Source organism: Muntiacus reevesi, chromosome 7 (assembly GCF_963930625.1).
Source record: "Muntiacus reevesi chromosome 7, mMunRee1.1, whole genome shotgun sequence".
In the NCBI taxonomy this organism is placed as follows: Eukaryota; Metazoa; Chordata; class Mammalia; order Artiodactyla; family Cervidae; genus Muntiacus; species Muntiacus reevesi.
Genome location: NC_089255.1, coordinates 57828942 through 57856071, shown reverse-complemented (window position 1 = coordinate 57856071; position 27130 = coordinate 57828942). Strand labels below are relative to the sequence as shown.

Genomic DNA, 27130 nt, shown 5'->3' with positions numbered 1-27130 from the left:
CTTTTTGCGACCCCATGGACTGTAGCCCACCAGGCTCCTCTGTCCATGGGACTTCCCAGGCAAGAATACTGGAGTGGGTTGCCATTTCCTTCTCCAGTTGATCTTCCCATCCCAGAGATTGAACTCTCATATCCTGCTTGGCAGACAATTTCTTTACCACTGAGCCCCCAGGGAAGCCCTGATACTTTTAAAGGCTAGAAAATTTTTCACTGATTTATTTCCAAAATGAGCTAATTTCATGTATCAAAAGACAGTTGTATCCTCCCTTAAGAAGAAATTAAAGATAAATAACTTAGCATTTTGATTGATGTATCACTTTCTTATGAGTTTGCTGAGTGAGTAGCCCCTTATATTAACTCAAGATGTAGTAAAATATTTCTGAAAATTTGAAGCTGAAAACTAAGCCTCATGGTCAATGACAGTATATTAATTCAGATGACTATTGTGACAACAAAATGACATAATGCAAATAATGCAAGTAAAGCACCCAGCGCAACGACAAGCTCATAGCAAGAACCCTGTACATATTAACCATCGAAAGTGAAAGTGTTCATCGCTTAGTTGTGCCTGACTCTTTGCAACCCTGTGCTCTGTAGCCCACCAGGTTCCTCTCTCTGTGGGATTCTCCAGGCAAGAATACTGGAGTGGGTAACCGTTCCCTTCTCCAGGGGATCTTCCCAACCCAGGGATCGAACCCAGGTCTCCTGCATTACAGGCAGATGCCAAATTAAATTTATGACTTACCCAATTGCTTCACCATCTTTTTCTGGCCTCACCTTTACCAAGACAGAGCTAGTAATTATTTAATAAAACTGTGAAAATTAGCATAGGCCTATGGACTCAGGAACTGAAACAAAAATTCTCAAAAAACCAATTTAATAAAAATGAACATTAGCACCAAACTCATTAGGGTGTAATGAGACTTATCGAATTATATTTTTGTACTTCTACTAGACAAAGAGTTATGAAAATTATGCATGGAGATTAAAAATTTAATCAAATAAGTTAAATGCTTAGCAAAATTAAGTTTATGAGGAAAGAACAAAACTGGAAATATTTACATAAAAATACTAGTAAGAAAGTAATTTAGTAACAGACTCTAATCAAACATTGGCAATCCAAAGTTATATTTGCTTGTAACATCAAGAAGATGGAGATATCACTGGGTTTCACAGTGAAAGCGTTATACTAGACTGATTTCCTTTATGATGCTCCCATTCAAGTAACATTAAGATTTGTTTCATACATCAAAGATGCTTCTAACATAATCATGAAAGAATGTTTTAAAGCCATAGTTCAAAGGAAACAGCATGGTTTCCTAGACTATCATAAGCACCAATTTTCTATATATAGGACCATATATGCCAGCTAGCCTCCATTTCAAATGCAGTTCACTTGCTGCTACAGTCTGGTTATACAGTATCAGAACACATGTTTACTGTACTACTTAGCACCAGGAAAAGGAAAGAATCTGAGCAGTACCAATTAGCGTACTGAGGGTTCTTATATTTGTTCTTCAGCCATTTGAAAAGGGCAAAAAGGAAGACATTTATTTCAACAGACTGTTTCAACAGATATACCTCAGAAGTAAAAGTAGTGATAATTACAAATATTTATTCTTATCACAAACCAAATTATAACCTGAAGAAACTGCAGAGAGGAAACAGTGTATTTAGTAGTCACAGACACACAACTTAGGAATAAGTCAGACCTTGAGCATGAACTTCCTTTCATCACTAAACAGCCATGCTACTTTGTGCAAAACTATTTAACCTTCACAAAACCTCAATTTCATCATATATAAATGGAAGTATTAATTAATTTCCCAGATCCTGAGATGTCCCCGGAATATCATACAACATTTCTAAATTAGGATGAGTCTGGTAACTGATATCAACAGAAACTAGACAGTCAAGAGGCAGAGAAATAACTTGACTGAGCATTTGCAAACCAACCTATGAGAAGATATTTTTTTATGTGATTACACACCTCAGCTGAGTTGTTTACACTGGTGTCAATGCACTCACCTGAACTTAAACTTAATTCAAACTCTTAAAATATCTTCAGAAAGATCCCAGTATGATGTAGCAGTGAAATGAAAAATTATTGTGTTCACAGAAGATTGTAAGTCACATGCAATAAAAGTCAACTACTGTTACCAATTCTCTCAGACTAGACCACACATAACATTTTCAAAGGTTGAAGAAAAGTTATGACCAATTCATGGAGCCAAACGTCTAAATGCCAAAACTTCCAGCTGACTTTGAAGAAAGGATTCATTTACAGCGATATGTACTTTAATAAAGGCAAAAAAATTTACAAATTTAATCAAACAGAAACCCACCAATGAAATTAACTTTCTTTGATATGCTTTTGCAATTACAAACGTTCTGAAGAGATCCTTTGGCATAGGTCATAAAAGCCACATGTCAATAGGATGATGCACATAGCTACTAATGGGCAAAAGGGATTCAGAAAAGTCTTCAGATTCCCAAATACAAAGGTTTAGATTCAAACACTGATTACAATGCTATTACAATGCTAAAGCAGCTGGAGAATGAAGAAACGTTTACTATCACTAGTTGGGGGTGGAGGTGTGGAGAGAAGAGAAGGGAAGGAGGTAGAGAAGGAGAGAGAGAGAAAGGAGAGAGATAGGCACTCCCTCCCCTAAAAAACACATCCTCCAATCATCACCTTAAAGACACAAATTCAGTAATATATACCTTCAATCTTTTTGGTGAAGATTAAATGAGATGGTAAGTAAAATGTTTGCCACAGTGCAAAGCACACACCAAACTAAACTGAACTAAACTTAAAGCACACACAGTAAACATGCAGGGAACTTGTTGTTGTTATTATTGGTCACATTTTTAAAAAACATTAATTTAAATAATGAATAACAACAAATTATTCCTAACTTTCATAAGTACTGTCCAAATATAGTGGCTTAAACTACAGTAAGAAAAATAATTTTGTGGAGTTTTTTTAATTCTCTAATAAAAAAAAAAAATTTCACTTACATAATTACAGCAAGAACTAGTTTGGTTAAGTACTGGGTTGGCTAGAAAGTTCTTTTGAGTTTTCCCATAACAGCTTGTGGAAAACCCAAATGAACTTTTTGGCCAACCGAATATGATAAGGTAAACTTTATAATATAAGGTAAACCTTATCTAAACTGGCTATTAATATTGTCTGTAATCATTTAACCCTAGGTTACCCTATAACGGTGGTTGTTGTTATGCTATTTCCTAGTTTTGTCAGTCATTAAGATTTTACGTCATTCTAATAGAACTGCCAAAAATTAAAAGTTATGAGAAAGACAGCAAGTTCATATATATATCTACTTTTTACACAAAGTCACAGACTAGTAAAACAAAGTTAAATTGGGTAAACAGATGTTTCCCGTGAACCATACAAGTTTGTTTCTAATTTTAATTAATTTTAATTGATTGCCAAAATTTTATATCCTTTTAAAACCCAGATTTTCAGCTTCCCATGAAAAAAATAGAACCTGGCAACATGACTGAGCATCTTAATAAAATTAGCTAGAGCTGAATAGGATGGGCAGCCTCACCCTGCCTGACTTCTCAGATGCCCATAAACTCAACCCTATCCCCTTTCGTCTTTTAAATGTTCTTCCTGGCCTTTGTCAATATTTGAATCTCCAACTTCTGATGTACACATTTTGACTTATTTTTCTAACCTGGAGTTTCAGAAGAATTGGACAATGGAGCAGATGCTTCAGCTAAGGCAGCTAATGTAGCTAATACTGATGTAGAGGAGTTTCCAAACTGAACAGCAGATACACCCGTTTCATCTACAAGAAAGGAGAAAACAGGTTTGAATCTTTAAGGAATTTAATCTAGTGCATTTTTCTGACAAACTACTTTACTTTATTCAACTATTAAATGAAGCTTAGATAATATTAGCTTTGTGAAAACAAGCTTGGATAGCATTAGCTTTCGAAAGGTCATATTGTAGTATGTTTTGCAATATCACCTTTCTTTATTTTTCTCATAAAAATTTGATTTTTGCCAATTATAAGAAAGAAAAGCAAGATGGTTAATATAATCTTACCCTTATTCTCCAACAGTCCTTTCTTAAAAGGATGTATACCTACTAAAGCATAAAATCCCAACAGCTATCCTATATGCATCTCAATACCTGTTGCCTTGGATGAATTTTCTGAAGATACCAGACCTGTTAGGTTCACCACCCCTCCAGGTCCAATGATAAACTGCGGTGTTGCAGCATGTATCGTCACAGTGTCGGGACTCTCTGGGTTTGTGTTGATTTGGTTCTGCATAGCAATCTAGGCGACAAATTACCAGAGCATTTTTCAGAATTACAACCAGAACATACAGCACAGACTTTTAATATCATACAAACACAAATATAAAGGAACATTCTGTAATCTAAGAAGAATTATATAGTACAAATGGGAAGCTTTGTTTATGGTCTATTGGAAGCATAGAAGTAAATCATAGGTATGGATTTATATCCTAAGTTTCCTGATTAGGTAAAGCAGCCAAATCCCCTGTGAGGAGAAATTAGTATCTGAGAGACTTTTACAGGACACGGTTGAGGGAATTCCCTGGTGGGCCAGTGCTCAGGACTCTGTGCTTTCAATGCTAACGGTGTAGGTTCAACTCTTGGCTAGGGAACTAAGATCTTGCAAGCTGTGCAGAGGGGAAAGAAAAAAAAAAAAAATATATATATATATATATATAATATATATATGTATTACAATTGAAAGATATTCTGCTGCCCTGTAGTTAGAGAAAATAAATTACTTAAATCAAAATTATGTTCTCTACTATGTTTGGCAATATATAACACTACCTATATAAAGCACTTCCTTCCCAATTGTTCTCCATCCCCAATTCTAGGCCCCAAACTGCAGTTAGAAGAAAAAAAAATTGAAAGAAGCACAGCATGTGTTTATTTCCCTGAATATACAACATATTTTAAGTAACTAGCTGAACGTCAATAGACTCATATGGTCTTATAGAAGAGTTCTACTGGGAAGAAGAACAAGAAGCAATAAGTAAAGAAGATAATTTACATCAATGTTGTCTAGCTAAAGAAAAGAGAAGTAATGCTGGTTATTAGGAAAACTTGTCCAAAAGCCATAAATAACTGTGTTCATAAACAGACTTTTTTGAGGATGGTGAAAAAAGAAACCAATCAGAATGATACAGACTACTATTACTCACCAAGGGGACATTATTATTATTACTTAAAAAAAACTTCAGTGGGATGACAACAGAGTTGAAAAATGATATGGTATCCAAACATTCAATAAAATAATTAATAAAATAAAATGTCTAGAAGGGAAATTTAGAACCTTAAAAACACCGAAAGTCATCACTTTATCTAATCTTCTAATGTTACATGCAAAGACTATGGTCTTATAATTAGGAAAATAAACAGTAATGAACAAAAAGGAAGTGAAAGAGGAATAGGTCTGTCCAAAATAACGTCCAAAATGAAAAACTATAAGCTAAATAATACCCTGAGGAAACCAGGGTCGAAAAAGACACATCTATCCCATTGTTCACTGCAGCACTATTTTCAAAAGATAGAACATGGAAGCAAGCTAGATGGCCATCGACAGATGAATAGATAAATAAGCTGTGGTACATATACACAATGGAATATCACTCAGCCATAAAAAGGAACACATCTGAGTCAGTTCTGATGAGATGGATGAACCTAGAACCTATTACAAGAGTGAAGTGAGTCAGAAAGAGAAAGATAAATATCGTATTCTAACACACATATATGGAATCTAAAAAAATGGTTCTGAAGAATTTATTTACAGGGCAGCAATAGAGAAACAGACATAGAGAATAGACTTATGGACATGGGGAGAGGGGAAGAGAGGGTGAGATGTGTGGAAAGAGTAACATGGAAACTTACATTACCATACGTAAAATAGCTAGCCAACAGGAATTTGCAGTACAGCTCAGGAAACTCAAACAGGGGCTCTGTATCAACCGAGAGGGATGGGATGAGGAGGGAGATGGGAGGGAGGTTCAAAAGGGAGGGGAAGTATGTATATACCTATGGTTGATTCATGTTGAGGTTTGAGAGAAAACAACAAAATTCTGTAAAGCAACTATCCTTCAATTAAAAAATAAATAAATAAATAAAACCTATAAGCTAAATAGTTAAATCATCCATATGACAGAGATCTTTATTATTTTCTTTTTTATATTCTATTTTATTTTCTTAAGTTAAAGCCGAAAGTCACCTGTAGTATCTCTGCTAAATCTTCATTTCCATTGTCTATTGAAATATCAAACGCCGTTTTACAAAATTTACTTTGCGTGTGTACATCAGCACCGTATTTGATTAAAAGTTCCACCACCTCTTGATGATTGTGTTCCGTGGCCCAATGTAAAGCTGTCATCTTCAACATGTCCTTTGCATTAACATCAGCACCATGCTATAAAAATATTTCAAAATAAGAATATTCTAAAATATGAAATATAAAAAAGTCCTGATATGAAAATATTAACCACTGTGCTTTAAACCAAGAATTTGCTACTAACATGATTAACTCTTATTTCTATGTGCTGAATAATCTACCTGTTCCCAGAATCACCATACATCTGTTAATTTAGTCAGTTTCCTATTTGGGAAGGCTTTCCCGATTGCCTTCTTTCTAATTTCTCAGGAATACAGCAATTATTTTTTCAGTCACCCAGTCATGAGCACAAAGGACTAAAATGGCATAAGGAGTGAAAGAAAACTATATGGCTTCCTCCAAAACCCACCAGCCCCTTATTTACACAAAAATATCCTTTGCTTTCAAAACCAGTGCAATATAATGAATTAATAGGGATCTTTCTAGAGGTACACTATTCATAATGGTAGTCACTAGACATATGTAGTCTGAAAACAGACACTGTGTGCATAAATACACAGGAATTCAAAGACATCACACCAAAAAAAGGATGCGAAACATCTCAGTAATAATTTTATACTGATTCATACTGAAATAATTTTTACATATACTGAGTTAAATAAAATATAGTATGAAAAACTTTTTTACTTTTTAAATGTAGCTAAGAGAAAATCTAGAGTTACATGTGATTCGTATTTATGGCTTACACTCTTATGTTTTTTAGATAAGTTGATCTAGAGGCTAGAATAAAAAGGATTAAGAATATCTACATCTAACACTCTCTGTTTCAGAATTTTCTCTCTGGCATTTAGATAATTAAAGAAAAAGCCCTGTCCATATTATTTGTTTGCTTGTTTGTTAATTATCCAAACTAACATTCCCTTCAATGTACATTTAAAATGTGTTGAGTAAGACAAAGTTATGGGTCGCTGACCATAGCAAAGACTAAGATCTAAGAAATCAACTGTCTGACTTAACTTTAAGATAATTTTCATTTAAATGAATAAATTAAATTTTATTTAAATAAATAAATCTCACACAAAAAGTGAGATAACGGGGGTAGAAAAGGCAGACATTCAATGAAACTGAGACAGGCTGGGACCTGAGACCCTTTGCTGCAGTGCCTACACCTGGACAAATAACTCCTCTAGCTACAGAATACAAAGAAACTATAGGGACTAAAAATAACTGCATGTGCAATTGGGGCAAATTATGAACATTAAATACAAAAACACCAAAATCCCAACTGCCACTTCTGAGGTGTTGGGAGCAAAACCTGGGTACTATACACAGCTCTACCAAGGGGGAGGGCAGACCACTCAAGCAACCCCTCCTACCTAATGGCTGGACTGGCCCCTACCCTCACCCTATTTAAGGGACCAGCTTCTCCCTCCTCAGAGAATGATCAAGAGAACCTATTCCCTATTTTTACTCCCTCATGCTGAAGCACAAGCCCTGCCTGAATTTCTTGTCTGGTCTCTTACTAATTTCTATTGATTAAGGAATCCAAGGACCCTGGCCAGTAACAAAACTAGTTCCCTTCTCCCTCTTACAAAACCACTATGGTTTTATAAACCTTTGTGGGCTGACTTTCAAAAGCAAGGTACAAAAAGAGAACACATACCTTAAGCAAAACTTCCACTATGCTGGCATGGCCCTCAGAGGCAGCCATATGCAATGGCGTTCGGTCCACTTTGGTTCTGGCATCTCTACTTACACCAGCTCGGAGTAGTACTTCTGTGGTGGAATAATGTCCATACTGTGCTGCCAGATGAAGTGGAGAAGTTCCCAGCTACACCACAAGAAAAAAAAAAAAATCCACATGTATAGTCATTTTTAAATATACTTCTTTTTCTACCTTCTATTTTATATATTGTGTCCACAGAGCAAACAGATTATCTTATTACCAAATGTTAACAATAGTAACTCAAAACTGAAAAGGAGTAATTTTTGCTGATCACAGTCTCTTCAAAGGAAACTTCAAGAAGTCCCATTCGTTTCTCAGCAAGGAAGAAAAGTCAATATTTCATTTAATTCAAACGTGCTTTGTTTTTTTATCAGATAACTAGTCTAAACAAAATTAATTTCATCAGCAATTAGAGTTTGAGAAATTTTTGAGTACTAGGATGTTTTCCCTATATTACTCATACAAAACTTCTTTTCAGCTATGAAACTCATATATCAATTAAATGTTAGTGTATATTTTTACATTAAACTGTTTCACAGGAATTAAAGCACCTCAGTAATCTTTTTAAAGGAGTTCATACAGTCATTTTTCAAGGGAAAAATCTGATCTGAGATGCACTGCCAAAGGTGAGTTAAGACAGATCCAAAATTCACAGCAGAAACTACCACAACATTGTCAATCAACTATTTGTGCCGATAAAATTTTTTTAAAAAAGAACCAAAACAGAGCCCAGTTCTTCTGAAATTGATTCCATGTGGCCCAGTCAGTACATTAACACAACATTCATACAGGGGAAATACATACTAATATGTGAAGAAGAGCCTTATCAGAGGTATATTTTTAATAGATGATAATTAGAATTATATTATAGCCTAAGCATTTAGAAGCACAGAAAGTCCCTACAACCCTATGATTATCAAGGCATTCATTTTAAAGAACCAAGAGAGTTCACTAGAACACATGATTTGCTAAGACCACTACAGTAATAATAGTAACTAAGGCTTTTGTTTCCATAGCAAGCACTACTCTAAGGCCTTTACACTTATTATCTCATTCAATCTCCTTATAACATAGGTACTATTACTATCCTCATTTGGGAGTAAAAGAAACTAAGCACAAAGGTTATTGATATGCCTGAAGTCACACAGCAAGAGTCATAATACAAAGCGAGGCATGTGCTCTTACTACATGGTAAAAACGGAAATCACTTACCCTTGGAATACTTATTTCATTACTATTAAAAGCCTTTTATTTTTAAGGGATGGTCATTCCAGCAGATCAAAGAAGATTCTTAAAGAGTCCTTTCTTTCTCCATATTCTGTTTCTTAAACTGGCCCTTTCTATACTCTTAAATTCTAATATTTAATAAGTATCTCATCAGCCCATTTAGCACCCATGAGCTCTACTTAATATGATATAAGGTTTATTTTATTTTTTCTTCTTGAGATCTTACCTTTTTGGTTCATGATACAAAAAACACATATATATATTCACACATATATGTAGTTTGAAGGGAAAAAATTAGGTAAACACCATCACAGTCTAGAAATAAAACATTACCAAGATTTAAAATCTTCCTACATGCCATTCCCTAAAAAACCCTTCCCTCAATCCCTGAAGTTGGAGTAAACATTGTTTTACTTTGCCTTTTTTTTTTTTATTACTATATATCTCTAAGTAATACACTTTGGTTTTGCCTGCTGAGCTTTATTTAAATAGAATCACATTTGATGTATTTCCCTGAGACTTGCCTTCTTTTGCTTAACACCATAAGATTCACCCATGTTGAAGAATTTAAGTGTGGTTCACTAATTTTCTCTGCTTTGTAACTTTCTACCAAGTGAATAAGCCACAATTAATTTAACCAATCTATTGCTGAACATTAAAATTTCCAGTTTTTTGTTGTTATGAAAAATGCTGCTATTAAAAATAGTCTTATACATGTCTCAAGTATATAAACAAGAGTTTCCTTTGGGAATATTCTTTGAAGTTCAATAGCTATTCCTTAGGACAGGTACATATTCAGACTTACAAGGTACTGTCAAATTGTCCTCCAAAATGTTTGTATCAATATACGAATCTCCTCACCAATAGCTGGTACTGCCAGACTTCTTAATTTTGTTTTTGCTAATCTGGTGAATATGCAATAGTATTTCATGATTTTACTTTGCATTTGCCCAATATTAATGTAGCTGAGCATCTTTTCATGTTTATTGGTCATTTAAACTTTTGCTTTAGTAAAGTACCATATCAAGCCATTTGCCCTATCTTTGTCATTACTGTCATGGGAATTTCTATGTATTGTTGACATTAATTTTTCTTAAGGTTTTTTTTTGTTTTTTCAAGGTTTATTTTTTTAATTGACCTATAATTGATATACAGTATTATATTAGTTTCAGATATATAGCATATGATTCAGTATTTCTATAAATTATACTTCATTAAAAGTTATTATTAAAAAAAGAAAAAAAAGTTATTATAAAATAATGACTACAGTTCCCTGTGCTATACAATATATCTTTGTTGCATATCTATTTTATACATAGTAGTCTGTATCTCTTAATCCTATATCCTATTTTGTCCCTCCTGGATTCTCTCTCCCCACTAGTTTGTTTTCTATATCTGTGAGTCCAGTTTCTGTTCTGCTATATACATTTGTTTATTTTTTAGATTCCACAAACAAGTGGGATCAGACAGTATTTGTCTTTCTCTGACTTAAATTGCTACAAATGGCAGAATTTCATTCTCTTTTATAGCTGAGTAATATTCCACATCTTTATCCATTTTTGTGTTGGTAGACAATCTGATTTCTTTTGTATCTTGGCTATTATAAATAGCACTGCTATGAACATTGGGGTGCATGCAGCTCTTCAAATTGAGAGTTTTCATTTTTTCCAGATAAGATACCCAGGAGTGGAACTGCTAGATCATATGATAGTGCTATTTTTAATTCTCTGTGGAGTTTCCACACCATTTTCCATAGTGGCTGCACCAGTTTACATCCCCATCAACAGCGCACAAGAATCTCCTTTTCTCCACATTCTTGCCAGCATTTGCTATGCGTAGACTTTTTTGATGACAGCCATTCTAACAGGCGTGAGGTGATCCCTCACTGATGTTTTGAGGCTTTTTTTTGTCTTGATGTACTACAGGATCACTATGATGTGTCTAGATGTGTACTGATTGCTTTTATTAATCCTGCTGGAGGTTTGCTGGGTTACTAGAATCTGTAAGCTACCATCTTCCACCAGTCTTGGAAAATCTAAGCCATTATCTTTTAAAAATAATTATATTCTTACTCTCCTTGTAGATTTATGATCAGATATATGTTAGACTTTCTCACACACTAGCCTTCATGACTCCTGACATCTTTCATATTTTCTATTTTTCTCTGTGCTGCACTGTGGATGATTTTTTTTTCTACCTTTCAATTTACTAATTCTCTCTTCAGCTGCTCCTCATCTGTTATTAAAATCTTGCCTACAGTCCTCATAAGTCTGCTTAATGCTATCAGTTGTTCCAGTGGGTTATTATCCAAGTTGCTTTGTGTCCCTGTGTCTTCAATTATTTTTGACCATTCATTTTCCATGGAATTTCATTTGTGGATATAAAGCCTGGGATGAAGTAAGTTCCTCCAGAAAGAATATTCACTTGCTCATGTCGGAAACCTGGGGAAACTTCTAGTCCAAAGACCACCTTAAATTCATTTTTCACTTCATGGTTTTGCAGAATACATAAGTATTTGTGAGTTAAGGCCACAAATATATGACTCCAAATTTATATCAACAAAAATTTTCCTCTCTCCATTTGATACTTGGATCAGGCTGGTTCATTTGTCTTGCAGTATCCAACAACAGGGGCAAGGGCAGGCAGGAGGAAGGAGGGGGTATTTCTGGTTTACCCTTACCATGAAGGTACATCTCTCTGGGATTCCAGTATTATGGGGAAAGGATCTCTATAAGACTTCTCTCTGTGAGCAGTCTCAGGTCTTCCTCTAAAGTCACCTATGCCAGGGAGGTGGGAAAACCAATAGGCAAATAAATGTACTGAGTCGGAAAATGTTCTAAGATTGAAATTTCTCTGGCTCTGGCCTTCGCTTGGTTTTTCAGGTTGATAATCCCTGTCTAACTCATTAGTGCACTAACAATTTTTTTTTTAATATTCAGTCAAAAAATATTTATCTTTTAAAGACAGGTGCTGAAATCTATGGATGAAACAAAATAGTTCCTGAAATTTACTTTAAAATAACACAAAATAAAGAAAGAAAGTGGGACTATAGAGAAAACAAGACTCATTTGATTTGATAATTATAGAAGGGTATGCAGGGGTTAACGTGTTTGAAATTTTCCATAATAAAAAAATTTGTTCCGAATAAAATATAAAAAAGAACATGGAACAGGTAAGCTAAAAACAACAAAATCAAAACTCTGGAATTTTTAGTTGTTACCAGTGGGAGAATTAATCCAGATTCTTAATCCTCCATACTACCAAGACCATCCCTTTTGATTTACCTGCAGAATTGAAAAGTTATGGTTTTTATCTTCTTCACAATTGCCTTCTATAGTTACTAAGAACTCCTTCCCATTCCTTTCTTCCTTCTGGGTCATGTTTGTAATAGTTTCAGAAGTATCAATTGAAATGCAAACATTTTTACTTTTTAGAATCAATTATAACAACACCAAATTTGTTTTTTCTGAATTATAAATTCTACCTGTGCTATTTATAAGGTCTTTAAATTAAATCTCAAGCAGCTACATTTTACATTCATCCTACATTACTGAAATCCATAATTTAAGGAAAAATCCATGGTTGGACAGAACATTTGGATAAGGTTGTCCAATATTTTTTTTAAAAAACTATATGAACCATTCTCTTTAAAAAGCTAGCTATAATTCTAAAACTGCAAACAAATTTGCAAAGAAAAAATTACTTTTCACCATTTATAAACATAATACTGACTAAACTTTTAACTGGAAAAGCAAAAAGTGAGAACAAGAAGAAAGAAAAAAAAAAAACCACAACATTAAAATCATCCTTTACCCAGTCTGTAGTAAAAGGAGCTCCATTAGCCATCAAAATACGAACTTCATCATCTTGACCTGCTCGTGCCGCTTCTAAAAGCTTCTTTCCCAAATCTACCAGGGACATCTAAACAAAAACACAGATGAATTTAACATCTCCATTTATATATTATGACATGACTTCTTTCCTCTTCTATCTTTATAATAAGCCATTTCTCAATTATCTCTTTAAAAGGTTGTGATACAGTTAATCTGAAACTACAGATCACACAAAAGTAATTTTTATTTGAACTTTGGAAGCAGATTTTTATTAAACTTTTACCTAGGGTAATAAAATTAGTTTGAATTCTCCGAACATAGCTGGCAAGAAAAAAAGAAGAGGTAAGAGGCAGAGAAAGCTTGTCTAGAATTTAAAAGTAGCAACAAACTGTTTTCACTGGAGGAGCTGCAGCAACAAAATTATCTCACAAATATAAATAGAAGTAAATACATTACCCTCTTTAACTGGTAAAAATTTAAAATAAATCTATCATAACTCTCTTTTGTAACAGTAAATGTGCTCAGAATTTGAAAATAAGTATGTTCAATCCTTGTACAGGCATTTGCATTCAGAAAAGGCACAATTTACATTTAATGAAAATAAGGAAAAGAGAGTCTAATAGTATTATCAATAGAGTATGTCTCACTAAGCATCTATAAAGTAAGTATGCCCTGTACCTGAAATCCTGAATACAAGATATACAAGGTATCTGGAAAAAACTAATGTCACAATCTAGGGAGTAAGTGGGTATGTGTATTGTCTTGAATAAAAAATACTGAAATATCTGTTGGGGAAAAAGCATAACAGGAATATGTAGGGAAAGAAAGATTTTAAAGTATCAGAAATGCTCAAATCCAAAGGAGAAGAAAGTTCCCAAATCCAGAAAGACTGTTCAATGATGTTGTATGTATCCACAGGAAAGGCAACAGGGAGAATTTGAAGGTTGTGTGGAAGGGAAGATAGACAGCACCTTAAATTTACACAAGAAACATGCCTGGCGTATGAATTGGTCTCAAAGAGTGAATACTCTTTGAGTTGAGGGGAAATAAAGTATAAGAAAGGAGTGTCAGGTTGATTAGTGTATCCCAGTCTGCTATGAACAAATATTATCTAGGAAGAGGGGAAAGGCATATATATATATGTGTGAGAAGGATGTTGACAGAGATCGGAGAGGTTATTTATACCAGAAAGGAACAGAATGAATCACACAGAGGTGTTAGGAAATCTAAAAGGGCTGATTAAAAAATGTCCCAGAAAGAACATGTTTGTGCTTAAATTATTCTATTTTTTAGATTTCATAACATAGAAATACCAAACAGAAAAAGTAACCAGGAATAGATGTTAATACTGGAAGGTTCACACAATGACTAGGTGAGATGCTTATGTCCAAAACAGGCATTTGTCACTAGACAGGAAAGAATTTCTTATAGCTGTTCAATTTGTAAGAATACAAATAGTTTATAATATAACCTATGTGAGGAATAAGAAAAACAATCATATGCTCTTGTGGATTTTATGTGGGGGGTTTTATATGCCTTTTTGTGACACAACATTTTCACCCTTTAATTTCTGATATTCTTTCCTTTTTCCTCCCCTTCTCTTATTCATAACTTGCTGTAGTCACTGGAACCCAAAATATTCCTTTATCCCACTAAAAATACTAAAATCAAAAGAGGTTATTGTTCTTCAATGAAGAATTTTTCCTAGGGAATATGTACCAGCTGGATGTGAATTAACATCATACTCACTAGGCAAAGAATCTACAATAATAATGTCCTACACTAAAGGCAGGATAAGGTAAAAAAGAAAGACCCATGTTCTACAGAAGCACAGCAAAATCTAAACCGGCCATACTAACTAACAAAGATAGTAATGGATGACCAAAATTTCATATTAAGCTGCTTTTACATGAAATAAATCTTTCTCCCAAATATGCATTTTAAAATATGTCTTACATAGTAATAAATCAATTTGTATTCACTCAGCACACATTCTGCCTGATGGATCCTTTGGATATATGGAGGCATTGTAGGGATAACTTGGGAGGAAGGATGGGATGAACACTTAACCTGCATTTAAAGGGCAAGTGTCAGGGATACTAGAGGTCCAGCAATGCAGGGAATAATCCAGTATACAAAAAACTGTCACATGTTGGTTGACTTTCAAAGGTCCCACTGAATATATCTAAAACTAGAAATAACTAATAAGTAAACAAAATGTATTTTCCCACAATATTAATGTATCCCAAATTTTCTAGAATGCAACAATTTATCTCTTTCATTCAGAACTTTAAGAGTTTTTCACCATTTTGGAAAATGATGTCACCAATGCCAATACCACTTGGGTACCTGAATCGCCAACATAATACTATATTGTAACCAGCTTTCACAGTTATCACATTCATAGTGATTCTATGTACAGGTATAAGCATTTCACTACCTTCTGCTTCACCTAGTATAATCTGCTCCAGTACTTACATATTGAAATACACATATTATTATAAACTGCTTTCCTTCTACTTCCCTTTATCTTGAAATTAGGGAAATACAATGATTTTTAAATTGTACAGATAATATTAACCATAGCTTTCATTTCAGGCTAGGAGAGTGGGCAAAACAAAATATTTATTATAAAAGCAAAACTAATGAATAATATTGAAAAATCAACAGAAGAACATACATGTGAGATCAAGTAAGACCAAAATCAAAGCTGCTCTAATTTTTTTGTCAAGATAGTAAAAGTTAAGATGATAAAAATACTAAAATATAGCAATTTCACTCCAACTTCTCAAACAGGAACCATGAACACCACAGTAGAATAATTCCGACCCTTAGAGGAACTCAATTCTGTTAGGACAACAAAATTGACCAAGGGGACCATAGCTCCACATCAAGCATCAGTTTACTTATTTCATTATCTATATATTAAATCCTCAGAGATAAAGAGTTATATAAAATCACTTAAAGACTTAGCAGAAAAGATTGCTTTTTTGCTTTGACAAAGTGACAAACATCTTTCCCACAAGCAAATGGAGAAGCTTAATTCAAGTCATTAAATTTTAATGAAGGTTTAAAATATTTACTGAAAATATATTATGTATATGGTACTGAATGCCATTTAGTTTAAAACTCTCTTCTTGAGAAGTAAACAAAACAAAACCCACTGCAAAAAACTTCCTCTTGAATTTATTTACTAATTCTAAAACAGCTTATCATAATCTGATATAAACCATTTTTAAACTCCAATTAAAATGTATGTTAAGATCTATACAGCAACTTCAAAATGTCTATAAACTAGCTACTTTTGTTCAAAAGTACCTGCTGAGAGGGCCATCTAGTGGTAACAGAAATTACTACAAGCAATTAATTTGAAAAAAGTCTCTTTTGTTTAGAATTTCTGTAATTCATAGCTCAGCAGTAGCCACAGGACTGGAAAAGATCAGTTTTCATTCCAAACCCAAAGAAAGGCGATGGCAAAGAATATTCAAGCTACCACACAATTGCACTCACCTCACACGTTAGCAAAGTAAAGCTCAAAATTCCACAAGTCAGATTTCAACAGTACGTGAACCAAGAACTTCCAGATGTTCAAGCTGGATTTAGAAAAGGCACAGGAACCAGAGATCAAATTGCCAACATCCACTGGATTATAGAAAAAGCAAGAGAATTTCAGAAAAACATCTATTTCTGCTTCATTGACTACACTAAAGCCTTTGACTGCATGTATCACAACAAACTGAAATATTCTTCAAGAGACAGGATAGATGTCAGACCACCTTACCTGCCACCTGAGAAACCTGTATACAGGTCAAGAAATAACAGTTTATAACCAGACATGGAACAACAGACTGGTTCCAAATTGGGAAAGGAGTACGTCAAGACTGTATATTGTCACCCTGCTTATTTAACGCATATGCAGGGTACATCATGTGAAATGCCAAGCTGGATGAAGCACAAGCTGGAATCAAGATTGCTGGGAGAAATATCAATAACCTCAGATATGCAGATGACACCACCCATTTGGCAGAAAGCAAAGAGAAACTAAAGAGCCTCTTGATGAAAGTGAAAGAGGAGAGTGAAAAAGCTGGCTTAAAACTCAACATTCAGAAAACTAAGATCATGGCATCTAGTCCCATCACTTCATGGCAAATAGATGGGGAAACAATGGAAACTGTGACAGACTATTTTCCCAGCCTCCCAAAATCACTGCAGATGGTGACTGCAGCCATGAAATTAAAAGATGCTTGCTCCTTGGAGGAAAAGCTATGAACAACCTAGACAGCATAGTAAAAACCTGAGACATTACTTTGCCAACAAAAGTCTGTCTAGTCAAAGCTATGGTTTTTCCAGTAGTCATGTGTGAATGTGAGAATTGGACCATAAAGAAGGCTGAGAACCAAAGAATTGATGCTTTTGAACTGTGATGCAGAGAAGACTCTTACGAGTCCCTTGGACTGCAAGGAGATCCAACCAGTCCATCCTAAAGGAAATCAGTCAGGAATATTCATTGGAAGAACTGATGCTGAAGCTGAAACTCCAATACTTTGGCCACCTGATGCAAAGAACTGACATTTGAAAAGACCCTGATGCTGGGAAAGATTGAAGGCAGGAGGAGAAGGGGACGACAGAGAATGAGATGGTTGGATGGTATCACCGACTCAACTGACATGAGTTTGAAAGTGATGGACAGGGAAGCCTGGCGTGCTGTAGTCCATGGGGTAGCAAAGAGTCGGACACGACTGAGCGACTGAACTTAACTCAAGAGTTCTTACGGAGAGCGGAGGTGCTGCTATGGCTTTCAGTGGGGTCGGCGTGACCGCTGTGGGCTCAGCAAATGAAGCTCCCCAAATTCCAGACAATGTGGGAGACTGGCTCCAGGGTGTCTACCGCTTTGGCACCGACAGGAATGATTTCCAGAGGAACTTGATTCTCAATTTGGGACTCTTTGCTGCAAGAGTGTGGCTGGTCAGAAATTTGAGTGACATTGACCTAATGGTACCTCAGCCTGAGGTCTAGCTGTGAAGACACATAGAACCCCTGTGCTGTCCTCGATCCTTCCAAAAACAGCCTCCAATCCATGACTGTCACAAGACTTGCCCTGATGGCGACTGGAGTTTGATTCAGATGGCACCTCCCTTCCTGGACAGACTTCCTTTCTTTGCTGAGTCCGCTCATGACACCCTTCTCTGGTCAGCATGCAGGCTTCAGTTAGTGCTGTCTTCTGTTCTGTTTAATGCTGTACACAGATCCTAAGTTTCCGCAGGGGATGATCTTTGCTCTTATCCTGAGGAATAATCTAATGGTATTTTAACAAATAAAGCGTGTACACAAAAAAAGAAAAGACCCTGATGCTTGCAAAGATTGAAGGCAGGAGGAGAAGGGGATGACAGAGGATGAGATGGTTGGATGGCATCACCGACTTGATGGACATTGAGTTTGAGCAAGCTCCGGAGTTGGTGATGGACAGGGAAGCCCGGCGAGCTGCAGTCCCTTGGGTCGCAAAGAGGCGGAAACCACTGAGCGACTGAACTGAACTGAATTCATAGTTCAAAAAGCTATTGTGAGAATTACAGCATTTACTGGACATGAAAACTCTCCATAAAACTGAAGTATTAGTTCCGTGAACTGTTATTAACACTCAAAAAAGAAAATGAATTAAAACACTTAGAAAATGTAAGCCTACTATAATACACTTAATAATAAACTGTCTCACTCAAAATTTTAGAATAAAATTTGCAATGTCACCCACATGCTCAATGAGTACAGTTATAAACCCAATAAAATTCTTCTAGTTTTTCATCAAGAAATTTAACACTATATGTACATCTAAAGCTTTTTAAATTTTCACACTTTGACCTAGTAATTCCACTCATAGAAATCACAAGAAAACTATTTGAAATATCAATGTATATATAGTAGTGTTATTTAAAATAGGAAAACACTGAAATGCCTTACTACAAACAATAAATTAATATATATCATAAAGCAATATTGTAGTCTTTATATTTTTTTACTTTTTTATGGATAATTTTGAGTGTATATAAAAACAGACACAAGAGTATAATAAAATTCCACACAACCACCATGGAGCTTAAATACAGATTTTGCCCAGCCCATTTCCCACCCACAGTCATAAATAAAAGATACAGTAATAGAGGAAAACAAATCTGATTCCATATTGGATCCGTTTCCTTTACCTTAACCTTACCTTGTATTCTATTGCTTTTGCTACAAGTTAAGAATACTGCTGATAGGGACTTCTCTGGCAGTCCAGTGGTTAGGACTCTGCACTTCCACTGCAAGTGGCATGGGTTCGATCCCTAGTCAGGGAACTAAGGTCCCACATGCCTTACAACGTAGCAAAAAAAAGAAAAATATACAGGATAGCCCATTCTCAAGGCTCTGACCTTTAAAGGTGTAACAGTTTTCTATTCAAATAGAGACCAAAAAATGCAGAATATATTAATAGCTCTTCTCCTCACCTTTGGGCATCTATACACAACATTCTACCATAGTGTTGTAGGTCAATTATACTTCAAAAACAAACTCAAGGATACAGATTTGTTGTAACAGGAGGTAGGGGTGAGGAGAGCGGGGTTGGATGAAAATAATAAAAAGATACAAACTTCCAGTTATAAGAAGTTGTAAGTAAGTACTGGGGTGTAATGTGCAACACGATTAATATAATCAACACTGCTGTGTGTGCTTAGTCGCTCAGTCGTGTCCAACTCTTGCGATCCAAGAAGACTGTAGACACCAGGCTCCTGTGTCCATGGGATTCTCCAAGCAAGAATATTGGACTGGGTTGCCATTTCCTTCTCCAACACTGCTGTATGTTATATATAAAAGTTGTTAAGGGAATAAATCCTAAGAGTTTTCACCACAAAATTTTGTATTTATATGAGACGGTGGACGTTCACTAAATTTACTGTGGTAATCATGATATATGTAAGTCAAATCATTATGCTGTTCACCTTGAAATTTCTACAATGCAGTATATCAATTATATCTTAATAAAACTGGAAAAAATAAACACATATATAAACATGTATAGGTTTAAATATATATATATGGCATTCTTTTAGAAAAACTGCATGCGATGAATTTTCCATTATGAGACTGGATAGACTTTCCTTCTAAAAACTATAGGAAGATATAGCCTTGGTCCTTGTAAGACTTCACAAACTGATTTGGAGATGAAGCATCCATAGATTCTACTTTGGACTCTACTTCATCTTTGCAATTCACTGTCCCTTTACCTCATTCAACCACTAGTCTCTTTTTAAATCACATGTATTTATCCCAGAAAGAGACTGAGGCTTGAAAATGAGTATGAGCATAGAATGGAGATGAGGCTAGAACTCTATTAGACCTGGACCAGTACACAGTTTTGAATTAACCAAGAAAGCATGACTTACCTGTTTACTATAAAGTGAAACCAACCAACTGCTGGCTGTTTTAAGGCATAAGAGTGAAGCATCAATATCCAACAATAAGAATGCATACACTTTGATCTTTTCTTTCCAAGATTTCTATTGCCTTTCTTCCTCTCCACTACCTCTACTCCTGTACACTCATAGCTTCATACTTTAAACATCACAATAGCCTCTTAGCTGACCTAGCTGTGGTTTCTCCAGCCTGCTGCCAGGCAATCTCCCTAAAATACAATCATTCAATTTAAATATTTCTATATGTGAGTCTCTGGGGGGCTTCCGCCAAGACAGGAAACACAACAGGCTCAGTTTCTATCCCTGGGTTGGGAAGGTCCCCTGGAGTTAGCAAATGGCAACACGTTCTAGTATTCTTGCCTGGAAAATGCCATGGACAAAGAAGTCTAGCAGTCTACAGTCCATGGGGTTGAAAAGAGTCGGATACAACTTAGCGACTAAACACACAAATGTAGTATGTGAGTCTCTACTCTCAAAGAATTCATCATCTAGTAGAAAAGACATACATTTCATGACCTCCTTCTCTAAAATTCTCATCAGTACAATCATTTTGAAGAACAATTCATCAGTATCTAGTCCAGCTGAAGAAGCACCTGCCCACTGATTCAGAGATTTCACTGCTAGGAAGCTAGCCTATTTCCTTGTATACTCTACAGCATGTGTACAAAGAGAGCAACATGTATGAGAACGTGTATAGAAATACTTTTTGTAAAAGAAAAAAATGAATAAGAAACTACAAGCAATTTAAGTATCAACAGAAAAATATTTCAAAAGTTTTTATTACAAAAATTTTCAAATATAGAAAAGTATATGTATATGTGTATATATATATATGTGTGTGTGTGTGTGTATGTACACAAACACAATTATCCATGTGCCCATCACCCACATGCTAAATTAAAAGTTGGCCATCTTGCTTCATCCTGCTCCCTTCTAAAAACAAATGTACTTTAAAGCTGACAAACACTACATCTGGTTGTTACACCTCTAAATTAGTTTTAGTGGTGGTTTAGTCGCTAAGTCGTGTCCATCTCTTGGCAATCCCAGGGACTGTAGCCTGCCAGACTCCTCTGTCCATGGGATTTTCCAGGCAAGAATACTGGTGTGGGTTGCCATTTCCTTCTCCAAAATTAGTTTTATTCTAAATAAATTCAAGCATCCCCATGTTCACGGCAGCATTATTTACAACAGCTAGGACATGGAAGCAAACTAAATATCCATCAACAGAAAGCATAATGATACTGTGTATGTGTCAAGTTTCATCATATTACTTCAAGACCAACAAGAACTCTGTGGATTTGATTTGACACCATATGAATATTCAATTATCAATGAACCTTTTGACTAACACTTTTAGCATCCCCATTAATGATCCTGGCCCAAGTCAATTATTCCATAACAGATTGTAACCAATTGTGATTTCCAATTCTATAATTCTTTCTATATTTATTATCTGACATTCCTCATTAACTATAATATAGTTTCTACTAAAAAGGCAGTTCAAATGTTTACTGATTTTCAGAGTAAAGAACAAGTATAAACGCCATTTCCATTTACTCTGGGGTTTTTTTGTTTGTTTCTATACATTACTCTCCTTATTCTTTTTCATTTCAATCTGTCTCAATTTTGGACAAGAGCTTCTTCAGGTTGGCTTTTGTGTCTGTGAAAGGTTTCCCACTTCTGACAAAACATGTTCCAGTTGCACTATGTATGTTTCCCGCCACAATCCTGGAATCAGTCATATCTTGAGGAGCTCTGGATCCTAAGTAGAAGTTTCTTAAAGACCAAAACTGGAGCAAGAGCAGGACTCATTTTTACCAAAGGGACACACTTTTTCTAGGTCTTTTCAATGGACAGAGCTAAGAAAGAAATATATATTTGGGTAGAAATAAGAAATAAATATTTTAAATCATAAATTCATACTGACATTTATAATTCAACTTAACACTGTCAGGCTTTTTTGCTTTGCTTCTTTGAACTGAAAGCTAGTATCTCTATTGCTTCCTAATACATAAACATAAAGTGTCTCAGCAGTACAGAATCTGCCTGCCAATGCAGGAGTCGCAGGCTCAGTCCCCAGGTCAGGGAGATCCCCTGGAGAAGAAAATGGCAACCCACTGCAATATTCCTGCCAGGGTAATCCATGGACAGAGTAACCAGGCAGGCTATATCCATGGAGTCACAAGTCAAACACAACTGAGCCGACTGAGCAGGCACACACATAAGCATAAAGCTTACGGATTTTACCCTACAATATATATCAAATGCTGTCAAAATAAAAATATCAATAATTCCTAGGCACACATCCAGAGAAAACCATGATGTGAAACAATACACACATAATAGATTATTCAGTCATAAAAAAGGAGTGAAATAATGTCATATGCAACAACATGGATGGACCCAGAGATTAGAGTGAAGTAAGTCAGACAGAAAAAGACAAATATCATGTGATATCACTTATATGTGGAATCTGAAAAAAAAAAGGTATAAATCAAATTTTGTTTTACAGCAACACAGTACTAAGCTATGTGAAAGTACTATTTTAATTAAGAAAAAATGAGCAACCTTTTCCTCTGTAGCAATCAAGTCAAAATTTCAACCTACAGTATGTTTGTTTATCAACTACTTCAACCTCATACATTCATTTCATCCAGTTTTCTAACCTCCCACTTAAAAATCTCCAACAGACATCAGAATATAATAGTTCTTCCTCATTCCATACAAGCCCACCTCATTCCAGACCTCATGATATTTCCCATTTGCAATGGTCACGACCCTTTTCTCCAAATCCCAGATTTCAACCAACCCATTTCAAACATTCCTCTTCCCCAATAAGTTTTTTCTTAAATGAGCTAACTCCTCAACAATTCTACCTTTCCATTTTTATCAGCAATTTATGCCATAATCTGTACACTTCCTCTTCGTTCATTAAACAAACGTTTACTTAGTACACAGTATCTTCCAAAAGAAAGGCAAACAAAAACAGACAAGTCCCTAACCCCACAGAGCTTGTGTAGTAAAGGGAGAGCCTGTCAATTAGTTAATCAATCAACTAGTTAAAGTAGTAGTAGTGATAACTGCTATGAAGAAAACATAAGGCAGGGTACGAACATGGAGAGTATCGGATTAGGGACAGAGAACTGCCATTTAAGAAAAGTCTAAGGTCAGGCCTCCTTGAGGAGGTGACATCTGAGTAGAGACACAAATGAAGGAAGAGGCAAGGCAAGGAAGGATCCCAGAGAAAAGCACCATGATGGATAAAATGATCTTTTAGCAACTCAACATCGAGGGAATTCTCCTCATCAGTCTTGAAAGGCAGAAACCTCCACCTATTACTGAAACTAGATAACTGCTTTCCCAGCTTTCCTTGCAACTGGGATACAGTCATATGATCTCCTCTCCAAAAGAGAAGTATCTAAGCTGGAATTTAACTTAGATGGTAGTGCCATTAAAAAAGCAGGAAGTACATGGAATCCATTATGACAAGAGCGGCAGCAGATTCCAATGACAGTAACGATAGCAGTTTCTTTCTGTGATGTATTCCTTTCCTATAAAATTCACCAGAGGTGGTTTCTGGTGCTTAAAGCTAAGAATTCTGACTGTTCCTGGTGATTCAGACAGAGGCCAAGCACTGGGTTGGCCAAAAAGTTCGCTCAAGTTTTTCTATAAGATGTTACATGAAAGCCCAAATGAACTTTTTAGCCAAGCCAATATAAGGGCACTGAGATAAAAGTAGAAGAGTAGGATATTCAATCACAAAGGTATGAATAGGCCACTTCATGTAGGGCCTTATAGGCACTACTAGGGAGTCTGGATTGTATTCAGTTTACTAGGAAAATGTTAAAATGTTTTAAACTTAAGGGTTGTGATGTGACTGAATTAGTACTACACATGTTCGGATGTGAGAGTTGGACCATAAAGAAGGCTGAGAGTCAAAGGATTCGAACTGTGGTGCTGGAGAAGACTCCTGAGAGACCCCTGGAGAGCAAGGAGATGAAACCAGTCAATCCTAATGGAAATCAACCCCGGATATTCATTGGAAGGAATGATGCTGAAGCGCCAATGCTTTGGCCACTTGACTGATGCAAAGACTCAACTCAGTGGAAAAGACACTGGTGGCTGGGAAAGGGGAGGAGGAGAAGGGGTCAACAGAGGAGGAGATGGCTGGATGGCATCATCAACTCAATGCACATGAGTTTGAGCAAACTCCAGGAGATAACGAAGAACAGGGAAGCCTGGCGTGTTGCAGTCCATGGAGTCACAGAGACACAATTGAGTGACTGAACAACTCATGTTATTATATGGGAAATACACAGTGGGTGGGAAGAACTGAGACAGGAATACCAGTTATGAAAATATTTCAGGTTGATAGTGCCGTGTGCTAGGATGATACCTGTGGGATCATTTGGACATTTCTACCTTTAAGTACTATCTACCTAGGTTTAAATCTAGCATCTTATTGTATGCTTTCCACTGTTCTCTGTTCAGTTTCTGTTCTTTCTTGTCTTCTTTCAGATTGATTTTTTTTAACATTCTATTTCATCTACTGATTTGGAAGTTATATTCTTTCTTTAGTGGTTCCCTAGATATCATACCATGCATTAAAGTCTAAAGTTAATCAAAATCTTTAGTTCCCCCTTCCCCCAAAACCTACAGAGTTTAGAAGACCCAACCAACACATCAATCAAACGCAATGTGGGGACTCTGTTTGGATTCAGTTTGAAGAAACTAAATGTAAATTTTTAAAAGTCACTTTTTTAGGGCACTGAAAAACTACTTGCATGATACCATTAATGATGAATACTTGTCACTATACATTTTTCCAAATCCATAGAACGCACACAAGCAAGAATGAACCACAATGTAAACTATGGACTTTGGGTGATTATGATGTGTTAATGCATGTTCAATTGTAACAATGTACCTCTGGTGGGGGATACTGGCAATGGCAGAGGTTATACATGTATGGGGAAGGAAGATGGTGTATGAGAAACCTTTTTATTTTCCCCTCAATTTTGCTGTGAAGCTAAAACTGTCCTAAATTTAAAATAAATTAAAAGATCATTTGGAGATTTGAAACACTGCTTAAATGTGTATTGATATTAAGATATTAATATTGATAATAAGAAACTGTCTGGATCTGACAACAATATTTAGTTTAAGTTTATAACATTTTAGGATTAAAAACAATATATTTACAGATTAAATGATGTGATACTTGAAATTTGTTATAAATTGAGGAATGTATGTGGAACCAGATTAGCCATGAGTTGATCACTGTTGAAGTTAATAATGAATATGTGGGGTTCATCATACTCTTTCCTTTTATATCTTTAAAGTTTTCCACTTTTTTTTAAAATTTACCCTCCTTCTAGACAAGGACCCCAGAATCTAGAATCCCATTCATTTCCATTCTGCTTCTGTCTTGTTTTTTAATCCATTAGATAATTTTTACTGTTCTATACAGTCCTTATTCCTTTTCATTTTCTAAATATACATCACTTTCTTTTTCAGCCCTTCATACCTTTTATTTTGACCATGTGGGGTTCATTCTACCTGATGTATATACTTTAGGACTGCACTAAGGTGCATGTAACCAGTTAAATTAAAATTTAGTTTAAAATTTTAGAAAATTTCAGTTCCTCAATCATACTAGCCACATTTCAAGAGTTCACCAGTCCTATGTAACTTATAACTACAATACTGAACAGCACAAAGAATATTTCTATCATCACAAAAACTTCCAATGAATGAAGCTGGTTTAAATTATCTTTAATCAAAGTTGGTAACAATCTGTTTTTGTTTAAAATATCTTTATTTCCACCATCATTCTTCAAAGATATATTCACTGGGCATAAAATTCTAGGTTGACAAGCTTTTTCCTTTTTTTTCATTTCATATTTCAGATATTATTTCACTATCTTTTGATTTATATTGTTCAGAAGTCATCTGTTAGCCTAATTCTTCCTACTTCAATGGTTATCTTTTCCTTCAGCTGCTTTTTAAATTTTTCTTAATGTCATTGGTTTCCTGCAATTTCATTATGATGTGTCTAGGTGTGAATTGAAGATGGCAGTGCAGAAGGATGTGCACTCATCTTCTGCAAGAATTCCAAAATTACAACTCTCTGCTGAACAACCGTCAAAAGGAAAATGTTGGATCCCACCAAAAAAAAGACACCCCACATCAAAGGGCAAAGGACAAGCCCCAGGAGGGTGGGAGGAGCGGCGAAATCACATTTAGAATCAAACCCCATACCCGCCAGAGTCTCTCAGAGGGCTCAAACAAACCTACTGTGCACCAGGACCCACCCAGAGATCCCAGAGACTGAGCCAGAACTGTGTCTGAGAGTCTCCTGTGGAGGTGTGGGTCAGCAGTGGCCTGCCGCAGGGGCGGGGGCTCTGGGTGCATCATACCTGGGTATAAGCCCTCATGGAAGAGGTAACTATTAACCCTACCACAGAGATGCCAAGACTTACATAGGACTGAGGAAACAGACTCTTGGAGGGCACAAACAAAA

General features: G+C 35.6%; 1 protein-coding gene and 1 pseudogene across 8 annotated transcripts in view; one reads left to right on the top strand and one right to left on the bottom strand.

The window, feature by feature from the left end:
• The window catches only part of GABPB1 (GA binding protein transcription factor subunit beta 1), a 63099-nt gene that overhangs the window by 17515 nt on the left and 18454 nt on the right, over positions 1 to 27130 (bottom strand). For 5 of the 8 annotated variants that reach the window (XM_065940339.1, XM_065940338.1, XM_065940334.1 and 2 more), the window contains exons 2-6: positions 13140 to 13247; positions 8037 to 8204; positions 6257 to 6451; positions 4165 to 4312; positions 3704 to 3817 (exon numbers count right to left, since the gene is read on the bottom strand). In XM_065940339.1, the coding sequence (XP_065796411.1) occupies positions 3704 to 3817; positions 4165 to 4312; positions 6257 to 6451; positions 8037 to 8204; positions 13140 to 13247 (733 nt within the window). Of the gene's footprint in view, positions 1 to 3703; positions 3818 to 4164; positions 4313 to 6256; positions 6452 to 8036; positions 8205 to 13139; positions 13248 to 16669; positions 16694 to 27130 lie in introns of those variants that run through there. The other 3 variants (XM_065940336.1, XM_065940335.1, XM_065940333.1) reach the window with 2 other exon arrangements.
• Positions 17951 to 18183, top strand: LOC136172679 (mitochondrial import receptor subunit TOM6 homolog pseudogene; annotated as a pseudogene).